The sequence below is a fragment of the Castanea sativa genome, chromosome 6 (genome assembly GCF_040712315.1).
Source record: "Castanea sativa cultivar Marrone di Chiusa Pesio chromosome 6, ASM4071231v1".
Lineage (NCBI taxonomy): Eukaryota > Viridiplantae > Streptophyta > Magnoliopsida > Fagales > Fagaceae > Castanea > Castanea sativa.
In genome coordinates, this window is record NC_134018.1 from 21,370,178 (window position 1) to 21,393,911 (window position 23,734).

At 35.8% G+C, this 23,734-nt stretch overlaps 1 protein-coding gene and 1 long non-coding RNA gene across 3 annotated transcripts; one reads left to right on the plus strand and one right to left on the minus strand.

The window, feature by feature from the left end:
- Nucleotides 1-228: 228 nt before the first annotated feature.
- Nucleotides 229-1,926, plus strand: LOC142638126 (uncharacterized). The gene is made up of 3 exons (XR_012844978.1): nucleotides 229-418; nucleotides 918-965; nucleotides 1,571-1,926. It is a non-coding gene; the product is annotated as an uncharacterized LOC142638126 (long non-coding RNA).
- Nucleotides 1,927-4,217: 2,291 nt separating this feature from the next.
- LOC142638479 (cytochrome c oxidase copper chaperone 1-like) lies at nucleotides 4,218-6,667 on the minus strand. Of its 2 annotated transcripts, none has more exons than XM_075812506.1 (2): nucleotides 6,572-6,667; nucleotides 4,218-4,733 (listed from the first exon to the last, which is right to left on the minus strand). In XM_075812506.1, exon 2 carries the CDS (start codon nucleotides 4,701-4,703, stop codon nucleotides 4,464-4,466), a length of 240 nt encoding a protein of 79 aa, XP_075668621.1. In that variant the 5' UTR covers nucleotides 4,704-4,733; nucleotides 6,572-6,667; the 3' UTR covers nucleotides 4,218-4,463. The 2 variants fall into 2 exon arrangements, with proteins under 2 accessions (XP_075668621.1, XP_075668620.1); XM_075812505.1 differs by having other exon boundaries at nucleotides 6,536-6,651.
- Nucleotides 6,668-23,734: the final 17,067 nt, after the last annotated feature.

Here is a 23,734-nt window from a genome sequence, read left to right on the forward strand (position 1 = left end):
ATCTTCTCAGCTGAGAAAGATACATATCAGTTTGTAAATTTGTATAAGTCTCTCTTATTTAGAAAAGACTAAAGAGAAATCATCAAATCAATGAAGTTGACATGAGAGGAGCATAGAGGCCAAGCCAAGCCACGCCACGCCACATCATTAAAGATTCCTTTGGATAATTCTTGGGAGGCGTGTGCTCTTCACATGTTTAATGGACCCACATATGGAACCATAGCACCAATGGTATTGCAACCATTGCCCTTTACGCTTCTATAAATAGGGATCATATTGCAGAGATTATAGATATAGCAATCAAATACAAGCTTTTAAACAATTTCAATTTCTAAGTTCATTTTTCTTGCAAACTTAACTCAATCACCATGTCAGACAAGTGTGGCAACTGTGACTGCGCTGACAAGAGCCAGTGCGTGTAAGTATTTTTTTTATCCTTTGCTTGTGTTTCTGCGTAGTTATTATTTGTTTGCAATTGAACAAGTTTGTTCTAACTCTCTTGAATTTTGACATCAATCTTGACGTTATTTTGTTATTATTAACAACTACTTATAATACTATGCTTATATATTGCTTTTATATACATATACAGTTATAATTGTTATTATTATCTTTTTTATGTGGTGAACAAGTTTGCCGCTTCTACATGGTATTTTAACTTTATTTGAAACATTTTTTTATTACTTTATTCTTGCATTTTTCATCTTGATTTTTTTAATATTTTCTCACAAAGTTTTCTATCAAGAGTAGGGGATTGTTTTGATTAAATTTTGTGCATATGTGTCTAGAGTCGCATAAAAATGCTTACATCTTGCTACTTGATTTATTTTCAAACCTCTTGCATGCGCATGAGTTTGGAATTTGATACGTAATTTATGCTCATGAATTATTTAAATAACATGAATTTGGAATCACAGGAAGAAGGGAAGCAGCTATGGCCTTGTCATCGTGGAGACTGACAAGAGGTAAGGACATCATATATTCAAGGAAAAAAATTATTTCTTTGTTCATATATTCAAATTCATATATATATAGAAAGAGGTCATTGCAAGATAGTTTTAGTTCCAAATATTTCAATGATTTCGAGGAACAATAATCATCTCTGAAAGTACTGTGAATGAAATAATATAATTCATACCTTATCACTATTAAATTACCCTTGTTTCATGTAATATAGACCGGAAAAAAAACTGGTATCTTTCAATAAAAAAATACAAGACATATTCTCATGCTGTCATCAAAGCCATTAGATAAAGCAGATCCTAACTCAAGATCAAGAACCTCGACAAGCAATTGTCCAAACTTTGTAGCTGACTGTTGCCATATATGCAGAGAGGTAAAAAAACAAAACCAAGAAAAACGATGCAAATAGAAGGATTAAGCCTCATCCAGTGATATTGTTTTGTGAACCATCTTAATATGAATACCAATCCTTTCGAAGTTATAAATTTTTTATTAGCATGTTAAGACATGTTTATAGCTATATATGTCTGCTTGCAAGTAGCTTTTCAGCCAATTGCTTATCTAAACTCACACCTAATATCTAATGAATCTCATATTTGTCTTGCAGCTACAGCAACACTGTTGTGATGGATGCTCCTGCTGCTGAGCACGATGGCAAGTGCAAGTGCGGCGCTAGCTGCAGCTGCACAAACTGCACCTGTGGTCATTAAGCCCATACAATTCCAGAAACATATACTATATGCATATGGAATATATGCTGTGTGTAACTTTCATTAATAATGTAATTTGTGCTGAATAACTTGTGTCTTCTATCACAGTACTTTATGCTTGTTATTTGCTATGGAGATATATGTGTCTCTCAGTCAAAGTCATGTTTGTATTTCCTTCATGGTATTTGTTGTATCTTGTAATGGCCATCTCTGTGGCTCTTTGTGGTTAATTTAATAGACTTCCTATTATGTACGCGCGTTATGCTCCAATATTCTTTCTAATCTTATGCTCAATATATATATTAAATGAATAATTTGCTCAATATTATTGCACCTGTTGAAGACTTGAAGGGATAAAGATTTTGCCATATAATAGGAAAATTACTCCATATACCTAATCATTACTCCATATGATCATGACCATAATAAAAGGGATTCTCAGCATCACATAAATAAATCCGCAAGTATTCATGATCATTGATTGAGATTAGGTGCAATACCTAGATACATATTTGCACCAAATCCTAATTCTCATAATCACTGCCATGTTTTTCATAAGTTCTCCTTGGATTGTTGAAATGACAAGGGAAGATGTGAAAATTGTTCTTCTCGAAAAATAAAGATAAGGCTCAACAAAGAAACGAAAAAAAGAATGAAGAAAACTAATTTGGACCACCTAAAAAAAATACTTTAATATAAAAAGCTAAATAAAATATACTTATTGATTTTTTTTGTTTTTTGTTGAAAGTATTGTTAGCAAAATAAAAGTAGAGTGGGATCCGCAATAAGCAAAAGTAGTTTATTTTTGTGCAACAAAAATATAAAATAGAACCCACAAACAGCTACTTTACCTAACTTTTGGACAAAAAAGTTATACCACTTCAAACAATTAAGCTAAGTTAAGTTTTTTTTTTTTTTTTAAAAAGCTTTTTTTTATTTTTCATTTTGTGGGATTCGCAAGCAATACTTTATATAAGCAATAAACCAGTCGATTATCAGCTTCCAAACACACGCTTAATGATCAAAAGGCAATCATTTTTTCTTTGGCCCAAAAAGAAAAACAGAGGAATAAAGAAAATGAAACAACACATGCTTATGTACGTTTTAACTTAGATTAATGCTACAACTACAATAAATCCATCATAATAAAGTCTAGGTGGTAAATTGTTATTAGTTATTATTTAGGTCTATTGCTAGCATCATTTTTTTACCTACTATTAACAACTATCATTTAGGATTGTTGTGAAATTGTTGTGCTCTTAGCTTTATTCTTAAACTTAATTGCAAGTCTAATATTGCCACAACAAATTTTATAATTATCAAGTAGCAAGTAATAATTTGTAATCAATAAAAGTGATTTCATAGTGGTTCTATAATCCATGTGAAGGTCCATGTACTAATCACAGTCTTATTAGTTATAAATTAAATTTGTTGTGTCTATAACATTTTTGTAAAATTAATGATCAAGTGATAATTCAATGATAATAGTATTTTCTATTATGTCTCATGTTTGTGGTTCAAATCACAACTCCCACCTCTTCTTTATCTACCTATCAAAAATAAAATAAACTAATGGTCACAATATAACATTTTTTTCACCCTTCTATTGTGATATCTCAGAACCCTATGCAGAAGAAGATGATGCTGAATGCTAATGCACCTACTGTTACTCAAAAAATGAAAGAGTACATTTTTCCACAAGGAATCACATAGGCGTTCCCACAAATAGGACAATACGATAATCATAGATTCAAAACAGAACGTAACTAAAAAAAAGTTTAGATAAAGAGCTAATACGATCGGTTAGAACTGCTATTTTATTCAACAAAAAGAAGAGAACACGAATTTAAGGAATTAAAATATATTAAAAAAATAAAAAATAAAAAATAAAAAAGTTATTGAATCAATACATCCACATCCCAATATGAAGATTGCTTGGAGACAACGTTATCAGGTTTACTTTAACAATCACCAGAACACCAAAGAACTATGTCATTGAAAGGTGAAAAGTTGATATTACCTCCATTAAGTTTGATTGGTGGCAACAGATCCATTCAGAAGCTGAGCTCACAAAAAAAAAAAAATAATAATAATAATTGGTCCTAAATTATTTCTCTAAAAAATATCCAATATATGAGCTATGTCTCATCCACTTATATTTTTATGGAATGGTATTGCAATTAATTTTTTTTCTCTCAAAATTCTATTATTAGATAATCAATCTGGCATGCAGTAAAAATAAAATACTACATTCAATGGGATATGATTCTATGAGTTCCATTTTTTTTTTTTTAGAACGAAGCTGTGCTTCAGCTTTAAATACAATATAAAGATGTGAAGAAACATCCTCCATACACACCAAGAGACCTGCCACATTAATAGCATGTCTTGCAAAACTTGATCAATGACAAATAATATATGATGCTTGATAGTAAAGTTAGTAACCGGCAATGAAATAAAGGTTGAGGAAGTTGCCATCATCACCGGTCAGAGCTTCCCTCTGCTTATCAATTGAAAAGAAAAAAGACAAATGGGGAAAAATGATTAATAGATAAGACAAAGAAATACCAATCTATTAAATCCTCACTTATTTTCGTATTGTAGCCACTTTCACTTTAAATCAAGAAAATACAAATCATGAAAATATGGATACATATAACAGTCAAGAGTAGCAACCCCTCCTCGCTTTATTCTGAAATTTCAAATTCCATGTGGTATGTCATATGTGGAATCCTAAAATCAATTTTTTGAGCTTTAAAATTGTTATTGTCTCAAATGTTTTTACCAATCTCAAACATTAAAGCCCTCTGCCCGAAGGCACTGACGATGAGCATCTATCCATTTAGCACAAGCATCTTCACCATGCTCCACGATGCATTCATCTCTCAGCTTCTTAGTGTCAGGGCAAGCACAGCAGATTTTCTTCTTTGGCTTGGTATCTGGACCAGTTGTAACAGCTGACTCTTGCTTTAGCGGTGAAACTCGCAAAGCTAAGGCAGAGGAAGCATTCTCTATGTTCAACTCACCCATTCTCACAAGACGTTCAGGGAATACAGAATACTGAAGAGACAAAGCCAGACAACAAAAAAAATGAAGAGTATACATTATGTTCAGGACAGAGCAAAAGTTAAGAAAGAGATGCAGCTGCTATATATGACATAAAATAATACATCCAGATTTCCATATCCACATGGCAAAGGTGATGTTGATAAGCAAAGAGAAGCAACAAAATCATATTAATTTTCTCCTCCTCAAGATTATAAAAAGGATCTTTTACTTTATATCTGTTAGAACTTTAACAAATTTGAACCCTAGACGTAACATAATTTAATTTTCTTTTCTATGCAATTTTTCTTCCCCAATTGATATCTCAAAAATCAAGTTCTATCACAGTGCAAAAGAATCAAATAATAAATTTTGTCTAAGTGTAAAAATACTTATTTACCAGCTACACTTTATAGATGCCAAATCTTTAGATCAATAAAGCAATTTCTCATCAAAAGATTGTCCAATGGTGTATAATAATATTTGGATAACAAAGTCATACAAATGTAAATCAAAAAATAATTAAAGGGGGATGCTATTGTCCATTTCTTTAGTTTCACCACATGAAAATTGGCAATTTGAAGAGAAAAGTTTAAAACATCGAGGAAAAAAAATCCCTACCATAGATAGCAAAAAGATTATATAGAACCTCTTAACCAAGGAATGTAATTGCAAGTTATTGTAGATGCAATTCAGAATACACATTATTTAATGCAAAGGCTTACAAACTCATATCATAATGAAACTATATATGAAAAGGAAAAAAAAAAAAAAAAAAAAAAAGGATCAAAGGATCCAAACATTAACCTTCGATCTGTTTAAAAAATTGCCGGTTGTGATGATCTTTATGTTTTAAGGTAAAGGCAAGGAAGCTTAAAGGCATCATCTCATATCATTGACAGTCAAGCTTAAAGGCATCAACTCCACTAAAGTCAGCGTTAAATTTCCTCATCCTAAACCCCAAACACTAGAGTTTTAAACGAGCATCATTCTTAGATGACAAGGCCAGCCTTGAATTTTGTTAAGCAGCGCTATTTCAGTAGTAGAAGAAACTAAACAAATATGCAAAAACATTTCAACCACGTTCATAACAATGGCCTCAGTTCATTTTATTTCATTCCTTACAATGTCACAGAAATGCATGTTTTATACATCTGTCACTCTTTCTCTCTCACACACATACACAACCCATCATCCTCATTTTATTTTGTTCTTTAAAATCTCTAGGAAGAAGAAATTAACAAAATATATATAAAAATAAAAAATAAAACCATTTTCAGGGTGGTAAACATGGTCTTCTGTAGGTCCCCAAAAAAAAAAAATCAATGAGGCGTGCACCCCATATGGGTTTTTCATCAAACAACTGGTGGGCAAGATCAAACATTTCAAAACACATACCAATCAAGCAATTCCACAAAGCAACCATTTTCAGGGTGGTAAACATGGTCTTCTGTAGGTCCCAAAAAATATATATATCAATGAGGCGTGAACCCCATATGGGTTTTTCATCAAGCAACTGGTGGGCAAAATCAAACATTTCAAAACGCATACCAATCAAGAAATTCCAAAAAGCAACCAAACAAGAATATAAACCCACAGCATCAAAAAAAAAAAAAAAAATCATACATAGACACAACAACCGAACTAACGCACAAACCCCAACATAGTCCTGTGATGTACAAAACACAAGAACTGATATAGGCATCGCTTCATATGTTTTTGTTTAATATAAGGCATATAATAACAATCAAAAAATATATATAGAAGATCTGCATAGAACAAGAAAGCAAAAGAGGGAGAGGGAGAGAGATTTTTACCAAAAAATAAAAAAAGAGAGGGAGAGAAAAGCTGACCGTTGAAAAGCGCAACTTCTTGTATTATGTGTTGAGTTGGGTCTTAAAAGGAGAAGAAGTAGAAGCGCACAAACTAGAAAGGGCTTCTATTTATACTCTATAGTGCTTTTACATTTACACACTGTGTTTTTTCGTTGAAATATTTGTGGGCCCAATTTGGGTTGGGCCTATTTTATCTTGACTTACATTCTGGATATTTCAACATTCAACATAATAGTATAATACACATGTTTTATTTATATTAATTACATGAGTTTTTGTTTTTTTTTGAAGGGTATTGATTACATGAATTGGTTTACGTAATACACATCTTTTGAATTATACAAGAAATAAAAAATAAAAAAATTGCATACCAAATACCAAAAAAAATTCTCAAGCTTATTTTCAAAGTCATTTCCAAACACCAGAAAATGAGATAGATTTCTAGAAAACAAACAATTTTCCAAAAAACGTTAATGCTGAAACAAACAAAGCATAGCTCATAACTGGTTAAGTATATAATTTACTAATTACACCCCCCCCCCAAATAGTAATTGTACTAAAATATAGAGATGGCAAACGATCGGGTTAGGTCATTCGAGTTGGCCCATATTTTCACATATAAAAATTAAAAAAAAAACAAATAAATGCCAACTTTTTAGAGAGAATGAAACAAATCAAATAGTTAGACTATTTGTTACCAATTTTATGTTATACATGTAATGTGAAGGGAAAAAAATATACAAACCAAAAAGCATAAAGATTTCCATATCTTTGCAATTTAAATTGTTTTGACTTTTGAGCATGGCTAAAATTCTTTACATACTTTAAATTCAAATTTCACTAATGATATCATTCCCTCAAAAGAACCAAAAAAACATAATATAATAATAATAATAATTACAAATCTAAATGTTATGAACCATGTTAAGTTATCAACCATCTTAAGTGCACAAATTCCTGTTGTATTTAAAATAATAATAACGTTAGATTGTATAGAAAGATAAACTAAATATAAAATAAAACCTTCAAAAATGAACATAACAATTTAAGTAAAGAAAAACAAGTAAATATTTTATAAGAATTATACCTCAACTACTCAACGTTGATAGTAGATTTAGCACTACAAATATTCATACTTGTGACTTGTAACTCAAGTTGGCCAATTTCATCAATATCTTCATCTACAATACAATATTTTAATATAACTTAAGTGTATCATGAAAGCAAATCAAAGCCTATCAATAAAGAGTTCAAAATGTATAATTTATATGACGAGGTAATTACACATAACCCACCTATGGTTTGGGAGAAAATCACTTTGTCTACCCGTGGTTTGAAAAGTATCACTTAACTCTCTTGTGGTATGTTTTCGTCAATCTCCGTAACCCACCTCAGTCCCAACAGTTACAAAAACACCTTTTAACCCCAAAACACAACATAACGCGGATCAAAACACCCAAAACTCAAAAACTTTTCGAGAGAGAGACCTGTGGTGAGATCAACGAGTTTTTCGTGGTTTGGAGTGTCTAGAGGGGGAGAAAACACAAGTTTCGCAACATCGAAGCTAAGGAAGGTATGTGTGATTGTTGTTGATCTGTATTTGGGTTCTTGATGGCATTTTTTTATTGCGACCCACCCACGTAGTTAGGGTTTGTTAAATTTTCTCAAAATTGGTGTATGTTAAATGTGCATTTTGCTATTTATATGTAGAATCGCTTAAGATGTAGCTAATGCACTGCTGTGGTTGTTCATATAATGCGTATACCTGAAAGAATCAAGTTTATTTGTCAATGATTACACTTGGCTTGTTATCGTTTTATGCATGTTAGTGTGTAAACAAACTACTTATTTTAATTGCAGATGGTTGACTTCACATTTAACATTGAAATTCATGTTGGGGGATGTTTTGTGGAGGACCCAACCCTTGAATATGTGGGTGGGTCTGTACATACATTGACAGAAATTGACCCTGGCAAGTTGAGTTTCTTTGAAATTCAAGATTTATGCCATCTAGTAGGTGCTCCTAAAAAACACAGTAGATATAGATATTTACTTCTTGAAGGTGGTCTAGAGGATGATTTAAGGGTCATAGAAACAAATGCAGATGTGGTGAACATGACTACCCTTCATAAGGCATGGCAAGCTAACAAAATCATAATCTATACTAACATAGATGTGGAGCCACTAGCAATTGAGCATCCTGATGGAGGGGGAGTGGCAGATGATGGTGTAGGTGGTGATGGAGGGGTGGATGAAATAGATTTGGAGAGTAATTATGATGAAGATGATGAGAATGATGAAGAAGAAGATGTTGAGGATGTTGAGGTTGGTGCAAGAGTTGAAGAACAGGATGTTAAGGTTGGTGCAAAGGCTGAAGAACAGAATGTTGAAGGAGATGATGATAATGATGATGATTGGCTATATGAAGGCCTAGAAGGGGATGACTTTGGTGATGACATATTTGCTGCTCCAAACTCAGCTCCCCAAGGTTCTACTCCAAAATCAAGTGATGCTCCCAATACAACACCAAAATCAAGCAACGCACCCCATGCAGACCCTGAGTGGGCTGAGCCAGCTCTTGAGGATGACCTGGTAAGCATGGATAGGTCTGATGATGAGCAGGTACTTGAGCAGCTAGAGTTTAATGCTAAGAGTGACATGAGAAATGTTGTACTAAAGAAGGAGATGAAGTTTCCTAATGCAAAGGTGTTCAGAGCTACTTTGAAGGAGTATGCAATTAAAAAACCTATTGACATCAAATTCAAGCTTAATGAGAGGACCAAGATATCAGTTCACTGCAAAAATGGGTGTGGGTGGAGATGTTATGCATCTCAAATAAGTGGAAAGCTAACATTTCAGATTAAGACCTTGACTGATGACTGTACTTGCTCCAAGTCTTTAATAAATAGTCAAGCAACATCAGCTTATGTTGCTAAGAGGTTTATTGAGGATTTTAACAAAAATCCAAATTGGGAGGTGAGTGGTGTACACAACCATATAATGCAAAATTTATCTATTGACCTAAGTGTAAACCAAGTGTATAGGTTAAAGAGAAAGGCAAAGGATTTGATCAATGGAGATGAGCAACTACAATATGGTGTCCTTAGGGAGTATGCACAAATGATAAATACTATAGAGAAGGGGAGTAGGGTTATACTGCAGACAAAAATGGCTGATGAGACTTCCCACCCAAAATTTAAGAGGATGTATGTTAGGTTCAATGCTCAGAAGGTAAGATTATTAGGTAGATGCAGGCCATTTGTAGGTTTTGATGGTTGTCACATAAAGCACAGATTTGGTGGGTAAATCTTATCTGCCACTGCCAAGGATGCAAATGACAATATTTTTCCAGTAGTCATAGCTGTTGTGGAACAAGAAAACAATGAGTCTTAGATATGGTTTTTGGAAATTTTTTCTGATGATATAGGGAGGCCAGAGGAGCTTCAGTTGGTCTTCATTTCTGATAGGCAAAAGGTATGCAAGTTTTGTTCAGTTATACTTGAATGGTTTACTTCGTTTGCTGAACTAACATGTTTTGTTTGCTTGTTTGTTTGGTTATTTGCAGGGGCTTATACCTGCAATAGAGACACTATTTCCTACTGTGGAGCATAGATACTGTGTGAAACACATCTACAACAATTTCAAAGTAGATCACAATGGATTGGAGCTGAAGGATGCACTGTGGAGGTGTGCTGCTGCCACAACTATAAGGGAGTTTGAGAGATGCATGCAGTACATAAAGGATTTGGATGAAAAGGCATATGAGTATCTTGCAAACATTGCACCTGCACAGTGGACAAGTTCACACTTCACTCCTAGGACCTTAACAGATTGTTTGGTAAATAACTTAAGTGAGTCTTTTAACTCAATGATATTGAAGTCTAGGAACAAGCCTATCTTGGCAATGTTGGAGTAGATTAGGGTTAGACTTATGACTAGGCTTTAGACAAAAAGGGAAGGGATGGAAAAGTATGTTGGAAAGTTGTGTCCAAGCATACAAGATAAGTTGGAGAAATTGAAGGTTGAAAGCAAGCCATTTAGTACTACCCCAACTAGCAGTTTCCTTTATGAGGTAGCCAATCAGTATGAGAGGCATGTAGTTGATCTTGTCAAGAAGACATGCAGCTGTAGGTATTGAGATTTAAATGGCGTTCCATTAAAACATGTCATAACAGCCATTTATGCAAACATTGAGACACTAGAAGCCTACACCCACCCATGTTACCGCAAAGAAACTTACATGGGATATACTAGAAGGTACTTTCTCCCATGCCTGGCCAGTCAGAATGGGCTGAGACTACACAGTCTGCTCCCTTAGCACCTCACATATACAAACCACTAGGCAGGCCACCCAAGCAAAGAAAGATGGCTCCTGATGAGACTAAGAACCCTTACAAAGCAAGTAAGCTGAATAGACCTGTAAGGTACGAGAAATGCAAAAAGGAAAGGCATAACTCAAGAGGGTGCAAGGCTAGTATCACTAGGGAGACACCATGGCAGAGGAGACAGAGGCTTGAAAGAGAAAAAGCTATAAGTAATTGAGATTTAAATTGCAAAAAAAAAACTTGTTTTTAAACTTACAAAGGTATTAATGTACTAAAACTGGGTTTTGTTGCAGGCAAGGGGAGGGGTGATTGCACCTAGTACCAGATTTGGATCTGCACCTCAGGCTGCACCCCAGCCACCATCCCAAAAGCCTACCTGGACTTACAACATGAGGTCTGCCACTCAGCCTTCATCCTCACAGTAAGGAAATCATCTTCACAACAAGGAAATCATGCTAAGCCATCTCACATGAGAGCAAGATGGTTCTCTTCCTCACAGCCAAAGTTTCACACACCTAGAGAGACTTGGGATACCCTACCAAGTTCTTCACGGGTAACCTAGTTGAGTTACCTCTTTCCTAGATGGTTGTGTAGACTGGGATATTTTTTAACAAGTGGATCTATTTTTTATTTTGTAGCCTTCACCTGCAAATAGGAGCGCTGGTGGTGTGAGGACTAGAGGACAACTTGCTGCACAAAGGCCACCAAAAATGAATTCAATGGGTGGAAAGAGTAAAGGTAAGAAATGAAGTTAGTGGGTATGCATGCCAGCATTGGAAGTAAAGCCAGTGGGAACATGCCAGCTAGTATTTTTTGTTAAGACCACTGTTGGCTTTTTGTAATTATCAATTAGTGTAAAAAAATCACTTTTTTGTAATTATCATATATATGTGTGTGTGTGTGTGTGTGTGTGTGTGTGTGTGTGTGTAGCTGACCTTGGAATGTGCTTTTTTGTAATTTACTAGAAGTTAAGGTACAATACACTCCAGGTTGTTATTATGGTATGCAATTTTGTGGTATTATATGGAAGTTGTGGTATTATGGTATGGAAGTTTTGATATTTATTCAATTCAGTTTATATGGAACATTATTTGTCCAAAACAATTTGTATGGAATATTATTTGCCCAAATTAGATTATATGGAAGTTTTATTATTGCTACTACAGATTGTGTCCAAATAGATTTTTCCAATACAGAGTGTATGGAAGTTGTTATTGTGAAATGGTTGTTATGGTATGTGCAAGTAACTATATGGAACATTATTTGTCCAAACCGGATTATATGGAAGTTTATTTATTGCTACTACAGATTGTGTCCAAGTACATTTTTCCAATACAAAGTATATGGAAGTTGTTATTGTGGAATGGTTGTTATGGTATGCACAAAACAATACTCAATAATTGACCAATTCTTTGTTCATTGACATATCAAAACATTATATCAGTAAGCTAGTGTTATTACAATGCAAATTCATTAACACCATTGCCATAACTATCTCTACTAACCAATTAACTACTTCAGGGCAACAACCTCGATCTCTTCACTCCAAAGAACTCAATTGAGCCAAAACACAACAACAACATAACAATAACAAAAAAGATCCATGACAAAATGCATGCAAACTTCCACATTCTCTGCTTCTCTTCAGCAAGCATGGCATTTTCCTTAGCTTTTGCATAGACAGCTCGAGCCTTTCTCTCCCTCTCCTTGGCATTGGCTTCCTCTTCAAGAGTCTTTTCTGCCATTTGCCTAGCTTCTTTTTCCATTTCCAGAGCTATCATTTCCCTCTTATTGGCAAGTTGGAGAGCACTTTGAAGCCTAGACATCCTCTCTAGAGCCAAATGTGCAATTTCATTCCCATGAGAACAAGTTGGGTTATCTAGCCAAACAAAGAAAGGACACTCAGGACCAACCTTATAACGGCTACAACACAAGAACCTCCTCCCAAAATTGTACAAACTCAAACTTGTTCTCACAACACAAGTCTGCTCATTACACATATGCCCACATGAACCCGAGAAATTACCACTTGATGAAGACATATCAACAAAACATGATTCCTAGAAAGCCCAAATTTAGAGTTTCACACAGTAAGTGGCACTTGAACAAAATCTAAAACCCTAAATCGAGAACAGACACAAATACCTTGATTTTCTTTACCGAAACTACCTTCCCTAGCTTCGATGTTGCGAAACTTGTGTTTTCTCCCCCTCCAGACACTCCAAACCACGAAGAACACATTGACCTCACCACAGGTCTCTCTCTCGAAAAGTTTTTGAGTTTTAGGTGTTTTGATCCGCTTTATGTTATGTTTTGGGGTTAAGAGGTGTTTTTGTAATGGATGCGACTAAGGAGGGTTATTGAGATTGACGAAAACATACCACAGGTAGGTGAAGTGATACATTTCAAACCACAGGTAGGCAAAGTGATTTTCGCCCAAACCACAGGTGGGTTATGTGTAATTACCCCTTATATGACTCTATTAATAAATTAAAATACTTTCAAATCCATATAACCAACTTTTAGTGCACAACGTAACTTCCACGTTCTCAGGCAAAAGACATAATCGATACAGAGTAAGAATTTATTTTTCTTATGCTAAAACCTAATTCAAATGCATTTTTTTCCTGTGCTCATGAGATCTCGTACCATTAAAGAGAGCTCTGAAAACCGGTTGTAATGTTCTTTCCACCAATGGAGAACTTCCAATTTTGGATTTTGCTTTTTGCTAAGTCTAGGCTCTTCTAAACACAAGTTCAATTGAGATTTTTTTTTTTTTTTTGGCACTACGACACCTTTCATAATGCCCGAATTCCTAATCATTAAAAAAAATTGCAATTGTTTTGTTTCAGTCAATATTGAATTATTTTGTTTTGTTTAGTGTTTGTCACTTTGCAAGAAATAAAACTAAAGAGTAATAGAAATTTTGTATTTAAGTAGTCATCCCCCTTTCTTTTATGTTGCTGAAAGTACAATAGGGGGCATTTGGTTCACTGTGATGTGTCCTTGATATGATGCACATTATGATAATGTGACATTAAAGTTTTTGATTTATTTTATTTTTTCTAACATTACTTTAATTTAAAATTATAAAATATATCACATTATCTTAATCTCGTCACCTTTCTAAACAATGTAATGTTGTATTATTATATTGATATTACATTAATGTAAAATTACAATAACATAATATTATGTCGTAATGTAAAATCATGGCGAACCAAACGTGTGCTAAGTAGTTGTTCTCTTCAAAAGTTATATCAACAAGGCCCTCATATATTAGCCTTTAGCATGCGGATGGTTTTAACATATTTACTAAATCAAGTGGAATGCTATTGGATAACTTTTGCAGCAATAAGTGCTGAAATTTTACACCTAAAATCTACACAATAGAAACCTGAAATTAGGAAGTGTTTTACAGCTAGCAATTGTCTCAATTTTCAACACTGCCCCTTAGATGACGACTCGCAAAGAATATGCCTTATTAAAACCTTACCAGTGAAAAATCCAATGGAAAAAAACTAATGACAAAGGAAAAGAGTACAATATTATTGTAAACCTTTGAATGCCTTTGAATTGCCTCATTAAAACCTTGCAAAGAAAAACTTAATAAGAAAAAAACCTAAGCAAAGGAAAAAGAGTACAATCAGCCCATGTCATGTTGAACTTTTACTCCCCTCATGAGCACATGGAATAATTTTGGCGAAACTACACCATTAGTCCTTGAAGTTTATCATATGAGCGCAATTAGTCCCTTAAGTTTCAAGTGAATGCTTTTAGTCCCTTAAGTTTAAAAAATGAACACTATTAGTCTTTTTGTTAACTCTGTTAGGATTATTGTCTACGTGGATGTAATGACAAAAACTGATGAGTATATAATGACATGTCAGCTATTTAATTTTACTACGTAATCTTTCATTAATATTTATAAGTTTAAAAAAAAAAAAAAAAAGATTGGCTTCTGCCCCTCCCTCCCTCCTCTTTTTCTGCTCTACCGTCTTCTACACCTCCAATCCAGTCACCAAATCACATCAAAGGCAACACAAATCTGCTGGCAAAGTAAGTAGATCCACCTTTGACCATACAAAGTCTAATAAAACTCTCTCTCTCTCTCTCTCTCTCTCTCTCTCTCTCTCTCTCTCTCTCTCTCTCTCTCTCTCATATCAAGATGCATTGGACACAAATATTTATTGATTGGGTGCAAGAAAGTAGAAACCCAACAAAAGGATTCAATGAGCACAATCTTTCTTGTTAAAAGGCAACCATTGATCCCCACAAAGATTGGTTGGGCCGGGGAAAAAAAACAATCTTTAACATTTTGCAAAGAAAAATAGATCTGAATATGATACTTAAACGTCTTTATTTTATTTATAGATCCATTGGAAACAAATCTTAAGAACAAAGATACATAAAGATCCTTCAAGATTAGCTGTGGAGAGCCGTGGTGATTGGCGAAGGACATAGAGATGTTTTGTGCTACTAATGTAGTGGCAATGATAACAATTTGAATTGCCAGTGGCTGATGGTAGTGAGAGTGGCTGAAGCAGCAGCAATGGAAGCAATAGTGACAGCACCACTAGCTGGGAGAGGAGGAAGATAAAGTGTAGGGGGAAGTCACAAGAACACGTGGAATTTTTTTTGACAAAAAAAATAATAATAATGATTCACATGCTAGCTTTGCGAATGTGGCTATTGCCATATAGGCTTACACTAAAGTTAAAAGATGCCCATCATTTTTTCGTTAGCCACATAGACAATAATGCTAACGGCAATTAACTAAAGGTTTAACAGTTCTCATTTTTTAAATTAGAGGGACCAATAGCACTCATTTGAAACTTAAAGGACCAATAGCGCTCACAAGGTAAACTTTAAGGACCAATAATATAGTTTTGTCAATAATTTTCATTATGTACATCAAATAAGTAAATAACTATGTGAGAATTTTTTTTTTTTATACAAGATAGAATTTCTACTCCAACCTAATCTAAGTGTAAATGTGTGTGAAGTTTCCTCCTAGAGACTTGAACCCCGGCCCTTACCCCCACACCTCACAAGCATTTATACTTGTAGAGTGACCACCACACCAAAGGTGCACGATGGTACTATGTGAGAATTATAAAATTAGAAATAACATGATAAAAATAAAGTTATCTGATGCATCACATCCACATTGAGAGTAACGTTATAGGCACTAGAGAAATCACAAATTTTTTCATAGCCATCTCACAAGTACTTACATCAATTGAGCCCCACTACCATATAGATGCAACATGGGTATGAACAATTCCAAGATCACAAAATTTTTTACAATTTTTTGCCACAATTATGACATGGAGATTGCAATTGGTGAAGAAAAAATAATAGGTCTATGTGTAATAAATAGTTAATCATTCACAGTCTGCCACGTCAGAATTATGGCAAAATAGTTGTGAAATAATTGGTGGTCTTAAAATTTTTTTTTTTTGGTACGTGTAGTAATAGGGGTGTACGTAATATTATCCATTTTTTGTCATAGGAGGAGTGTCTAACTACGAGATGGGAGACTGATGTCATGAGTAAAGGCAATTAACAATAAATGATCCAAAGAAAACTGTGAGAAACAATGGGTTTAGGCATGTGAATAGCAATTTGTGCACGAACTTCAACTTCCATGGCAATACCAATTGTTAATGTGTGTATAGTATTGTGGGCTTGGCCCAACTAGATTACTTACTTGTATAGCACACATTGTACTACACTCTTACTTGTACTACACTCAAATTTACTTGAACTGCACTCATATGCCTCCTATATAAAGGCACTCATGTATATTGTTTCAGTGAGAAATACAATACTATTGAATTCAGTATTTCTAACATGGTATCAAAGTCACTGCTCTGACCTTTTCTTAGTAGTCTTGTCTTTATTGGTGTAATTTCATTCTTAATATCGCTTCCGCCGTCACAGCAACTGCCGCAGCCTTTCGCCGTTGAACTTCCGAGTCTTCCAGACATCTTCCTTGGGTCCCGGACCTGTAGCAGTCGCCGTTGAGGAGTTCTAACACTGCAAAGACCATTACCTTTTTCGGCACCACCGTGAATATTGCTCTGATCACCTTTTTGAAGGTACCACTAAGATCTACTTGCCCCGATCTACACGTTCGTGGAAGCCTCGAAGCCATCGGAGACCGCACGCACCTCCACGCGCCGCTCAAAGAACCTGTGCTGCAGCTCACGCACCGTCTTCCCTTCCAGGCTGATGTCATCTGTGACGTCATCAATACACGGCAGCCCTAGCTTACGTTAGCATCCAGTCACTTGCTGATGTCAACGCCACGTCATCTGCTGACGTCATCACCGATTGGACTGTTGACCGTTGACTTTGACCGACTATTGACCGTCGACCCGGCGTTGATTTTGACCGTTGACTTTCCAGAGTTGACTTTTTCAATCCAGGTTCTCCTTACTTAGTTTTTCACGTAGATTTCATTTTTGCAGTCTGTTTTTGCATATTGTGTCTCTAAATGGATAAAAATGATATTTTTCTTCCTCGCCCCATCAATACTGTATTAGAGGGGACTAGGAATTACTTATCTTGGTCTCAAGCTATGCACAGTTTTCTTAAGGGTCGCATGCTCTGCATTATTATACTGGTGCAATCACCATTCCTGTGAAGGGGGCAAGTGAAGAAGATACTGCCTTCCTCAGTCGCATGATTGAATGGGATAGTCACAATCACATGATCCTCACATGGATTCGAAACACTTCCATTCCCTCAATCTCCAATCTGCTGGGCAGCTTTGATGATGCGAAATCAGCATGGGATATGTTGGCCAAAAGATACTCTACTACTCACGGATCTATGAAATATCAGTTAGTGGTTGAATTGCATCAACTCAAGCAAGAACCGGGGCAGTCCGTCAATGACTACTATGATCAGCTTCGCTTCATTTGGGACCAAATTGACCTTTCTGATCCAACTTGGGCATGCTCAAAAGATGCTCAACAATATGCAGCTGTTAGAGATGAATTTCATCTCTATGAGTTCTTGATGTCACTCTACAATGACTATGAGCCCATTCGAGGTCAGCTTTTTAATCGTAGTCCTCCTCCTTCTCTTGATACTGCTGTAAACGAGTTAGTAAGAGAAGAAGCTCGCCTTGCAACTCTTCAAGCCCAGGATAAGTTTAATGTTCTGGCCCTTACTCCTTCTGCTCCACCCATAGAGCAACCTCAGCACTCAGGTGATCCCTCTAGCTCCAGCAATCGTCGCAGACAGACCAACAAAAAGTTCTGCAACTATTGCAAGCGTCCTGGCCACACTATTGAGACTTGTTACCGTCGCAACAAATCTACTGCTGCAGTTGCTAATACTAAGTCTACTCTGCCAATGCCTCACATTTTAGCTGAGTCCCAGTCTTCTGGATCCACTATCAACCTCTCACCCACTGAACTACAGGAGATCATAGCTCAAGCTGTTCGTATGGCTGATAATGCATCTCTTTCCACTACTCTCTCAGTTTTACCCGGGAAGTCTCAAACTTGGCTTTTTTATTCTGCCTGTTGCAATCACATGACACCTCACTCGTCCTTATTCTCCAAACTTGACCCTGCACCACATCCCCTAAATATTCACATAGCTGATGGTTCCACCATGCATAGGAATAGTCTAGGTTTTGTTTCGACCTCCAACCTCTCTGTTCCTAGGGTCTTCCATGTTCCTGACCTATCCTATAATTTGTGTTCTGTGGGACAATTAGCTGAACTAGGTTATCACCTTATTTTTTACTATTCTGGGTGTACTGTGCAGGATCCGAGGACGGGACAAGAGCTTAGGACCGGCCCTAGAGTTGGCCGTATGTTTCCTGTGGACAATCTTCATCTTCCACCTATTGCTCCGATGTCTGTTGCTGCTGCTGCCGCTGCAGTGTCTTCCTTACCCTCTCTCTCACTTTGGCACTCTCGTCTTGGTCATGCACCCTCTTCTCGGGTACAACAGTTAGCTTCTAAGGGTCTGTTAGGTTCTGTGTCTAAAGACAATTTTGATTGTACTTCATGGCAGTTAGGAAAACAGCCAGCTTTACCTTTTAATAATAGTGATTCTATTTCTAATAGTGTTTTTGAGTTAATTCATTTTGATGTTTGGGGACCTTCTCATGTTGCTAGTATTGGTGGATCTCGATTTTTGTTGTTTTTATCGATGATTATTCTCATTACAGTTGGATCTTTCCTAAGAAATCTCGTTCTGAAATTTTGCCAATATACAGTAACTTTGCAAAAATGGTTGAAACTCAATTCTCCAAACGAATCAAACTTTTTCGTTCTGATAATGCTCTTGAATATACTCAATATGCTTTTCAAGCTCTGTTACACTCCTATGGCACTGTACATCATCTAACCTGTCCAGGTACCTCTTAGCAAAATGGTCGAGCTGAACGAAAACTTCGTCATATTCTTGACACTGTTCGTGCTCTTCTTCTTTCTACCAAAGTTCCTCCCCCATTTTGGGGTGAAGCTGCTCTTCATGTTGTTCACACTATTAACCGCATTCCAAGCCCTGTCATCCATAATCAAACTCCGTATGAGCGCCTCTTTAGGTCACCCCCTGACTATCATCACCTTCGCTCCTTTGGATCTGCTTGTTTCGTTCTTCTTCAGCCTCATGAGCACAACAAACTTGAGCCTTGATCTAGACTTTGTTGTTTCCATGGTTATGGCGAAACACAAAAGAGGTATCGGTGTTATGATCCTGTCTCTCATCATCTTCATGTTTCTCGTAATGTTGTCTTCTGGGAACACCGCTTGTTTGTTGAACTCTCTCATTTTTGTTCTTCCCTAACTACCTCATCTGTACTCGAAGTCTTTCCAGAGGAGTCTCATGTTCCTTCTCCAAATCCTCTTGATCCTCCTTTGGACTTCTCTATTCAACCTCCAGATCTTTTTTATGCTTATTCTGGACAGGTCAAAGATGAACAGGTTGATGACGAGCTACCCCAACTTGAGCTTGGGTCCCCTACTCCTGCTCTGCTTGAAGATCCTCCACAAGACCTTCCACCTCCACAAGACATTCCACCTCGTCACTCAACCCGGGTAAGATCCATTCCTACACATTTACTTGATTATCATTGTTACACTGCCCTTGCTACACTCCACGAGCCTTAAACCTATCGTGAGGCCTCCACTGACCCTTTATGGCAGATTGCAATGAAAGAGAAACTTGATGCATTAACCAAAAACCATACTTGGGACCTAGTTACTCTCCCTCCTGGACAGTCTGTGGTTGGTTGTAAGTGGATCTACAAGATTAAGACTCGCTCTGATGGGTCCATTGAGCGTTATAAGGCTCGTCTTGTTACAAAAGGTTTTACACAAGAGTATGGGATTGATTATGAAGAGACCTTTGCTCCAGTTGCTCACATCTCATCTGTTCGTGCCCTCTTGGCTGTTGCTGCTGCTAGAAAATGGGATCTTTTTCAGATGGATGTTAAAAATGCATTCCTTAATGGGGATTTGAGTGAAGAAGTTTACATACAACCTCCTCCAGGTCTCTCTATTGAATCAAATAAGGTTTGCTGCCTTCGACGTGCATTGTATGGTCTTAAACAAGCTCCACAAGCTTGGTTTGCAAAATTTAGCTCTACCATCTTTCGCTTGGGTTACACTGCCAGTCCTTATGATGCTGCCTTATTTCTTCGTCGCACTAATAAAGGCACCATTTTACTTTTCCTCTATGTGGATGATATGATCATAACTGGTGATAACCTTAGTGGCATACAAGAACTCAAGGATTTTCTCAGTTAGCAGTTTGAGATGAAAGATCTTGGACACCTTAGCTATTTCTTGGGTCTTGAAATCACTCATTCCTCAGATGGTCTTTATATTACTCAAGCCAAGTATGCCTCTGACCTTTTGTCTCGTGCTGGACTCACTGACAGCAAGACTATTGACACCCCAATTGAGCTTAATGCGCATCTGACTCCCTCGAGGGGGAAACCATTGTCTAATCCTTCTCTTTACAGATGATTGGTTGGCAGCCTAATCTATCTCACAGTTACTCGTCTAGGCATTTCCTATGCTGTTCATCAGGTCAGCCAGTATTTGTCTGCTCCACGGTCGACTCACTATGCTGCTATTCTGCGCATTCTTCGATACTTGAAAGGCACTCTCTTCCATGGTCTTTTCTACCCAGCTCAGTCTCCTCTTGTACTCCGTGCATTCTCTGATGCTGATTGGGCAAGAGATCCCATTGATCGTAGGTCCACCACTAGCTATTGTTTTCTCCTTGGCTCTTCCTTGATTTCCTGGCGAAATAAGAAACAAACCTTTGTGGCCCGCTCCAATACTGAAGCAGAATATCATGCTCTTGCTGATACCACATCTGAGCTCCTTTGGCTACGATAGCTTCTTAAGGACTTAGGTGTGTCTACGTCCTCTGCTACTCCTCTTTATTGTGATAATTAGAGTGTCATTCACATTGCTCACAATGATGTCTTCCATGAATGGACTAAACATATCGAGATTGATTGTCATTTTATCCATTATCATCTTGTTCATGGTGCTCTCAAGCTCTTCTCCGTCTCCTCCAAAGATCAACTTGCAGACATCTTCACAAAGTCCCATCCTAAGGGACGCCTTCGTGATTTAGTTGACAACCTCAAGCTGGTCTCACATCCACCTTGATGTTGAAGGGAGCTGTTAACGTATGTATAGTATTGTGGGTTTGGCCCAACTAGATTACTTACTTGTATAACACACATTGTACTACACTCATACTTGTACTGCACTCATATTTACTTGTACTGCACTCATATGCCTCCTATATAAAGGCACTCATGTATATTGTTTTAGTGAAAAATACAATACTATTGAATTCAGTATTTTTAACACCAATATATGTCTAAGGAAACTGCAATTTAAAGATCATCCCTAAATGCCCACAACTTTAGCTGCCAAAACAAGCCACAGCTCAATAGTAGCTTTGCTTTTGTTTAGAGGTCAATTTTACGGAAAAATCTTGCAACTGGTTGAATTGATGAAGTGGGCAGTAGATATTTTGTTTTATAAAAATCTCAATTTGTTACTCAATTAAAGTTTTTGCTATAATTTATCAGCCCACTTTGAAATCTAGAGAATTCTAGAAAAATAATATGATTTTTTTTTTTTTTGAGTCAAATATACTTTAAGATCTTCATCAAGATTAAGACCCTCTATAGTTTTCAAGATAACTTTTTCATAAAATTCGTAAAATCTTTTATTTATCTATTTCAAAATCTGGACCCTCTAGAGTTTTCAAGATAACTCTATCATAAAATTCCTAAAATATTTTATTTATCTATTTCAAAATTAGGACCCTCTAGAGTTTACAAGATAACTTTATCATAAAATCCTATTTATCCATTATAAAATGAGGATAACACATCATCAACATATTTAAATAAATGTTAAACTATCAAAATTTTGAAATTTGCCAACGCATCAGGTGGTCTGATGGGTTTGAGTGTCCCCCCACCCCCACTGCATTGGTGCTCGTCTTTTTCACAATTGCCCTGGGCGCATAGGGGTTGTCCCATTCTCCGTACACTTTTTTTTTTACCCAAAAAAATAAGTTGATATCTATTTTAACTATGACAAAATCTAAATTATTTTTTTCATCTCAAATGAATAGATAAATTTTAGAAACACATAGGGGTATCTTAAGAATTTTAGAGGATTGTAATCACCACCCATTAGTTACGAGAGGAGACATATTTCAAAAAATTTAAAGCTAAAATCATCAATGAAGAATCTTGTAGTCCAATTAACATTTCTTGATATTTCCAATGAAGACAATCGAAATTTTGGGGTTCAACTCTCCCTTGCCCACTATTGAAATATCAAAAAATAATAATAAAAAACTACACTCTCTTCACCAACATTTATAAATTTTGTATCTTTAAAAATGCATTGTTAATTTATTATAGAAGGCAAAACAAACATAAACCCAGGTTGGCATTTAAAACAAGAAATAATTACCAGTGATCTTAGGAATAATACAAATTTTATTGTATAAGTCTTTTTGAGGAAATTATTGTATGAGTCTTTTAAATTGATATTTCACCTATATGATTGACGTGATATCAATCACATTTATTGTCATAACAATATATAAGTTTTTGTAGTAAATATAGTAATACAGTAACTTTGAGAGAGCAAATAAAGAAACTGACACCTTGACTATTTAAGAAAAAAAAAAAAAAAAAAAAAGACATTAGGTGCAAGAATAGTGTTAGGATTTAATATTCTTACAGATTTTACTGCATAAATTTTATACCCTAATATTTTACCATTCAGGAAAAAATAATCAGACATTCATGTGTTATGTTTTTCAAGTCCACCAATTTACATTTATTATCACATCAATTTGTAAAGATTATGTACTAAAATCTGTAATATCTTGTGCTACTTCCTTTTCCTTGGTGAAAATCATAATATCACGAGACATTTGCTTGGCATTCTGAAGAGCAAAGGCAGTACTGTCCCATAAAGGTCTACCAATTTTACTTTTTCTCCCCAATCTCACCAATTACAAATCGAAACGAAAATCCAATAAGTTATGATTAATTGATTTTTCAACATTAGCAAGCAAGGATTATAATTGGCACAAACGCAAGCAATTTAGGATATTTCAATGACAAACTACAAAATGATGGATCAAACTGTAGAAGATCGTCTATTGTAAGAGCTTCCAGCTCACCACAATTCCACTGATTAGACAGGAGCATTATCATGGTTGGAAGTTAGAATAATTCCTATGCCAATGGAAAAGGAATTGGTACTGCACAAGGTTGTTTAGGCTGTAAATTTCGTTAATTTGCTTTAAGATGTTATGATTTGGTTAT

What these genes read in the sequence shown, in the direction of transcription:
- LOC142638479 (XM_075812506.1), bottom strand. Translation starts at nt 4,703, where the DNA reads ATGGGTGAGTTGAACATAGAGAATGCTTCCTCTGCCTTAGCTTTGCGA.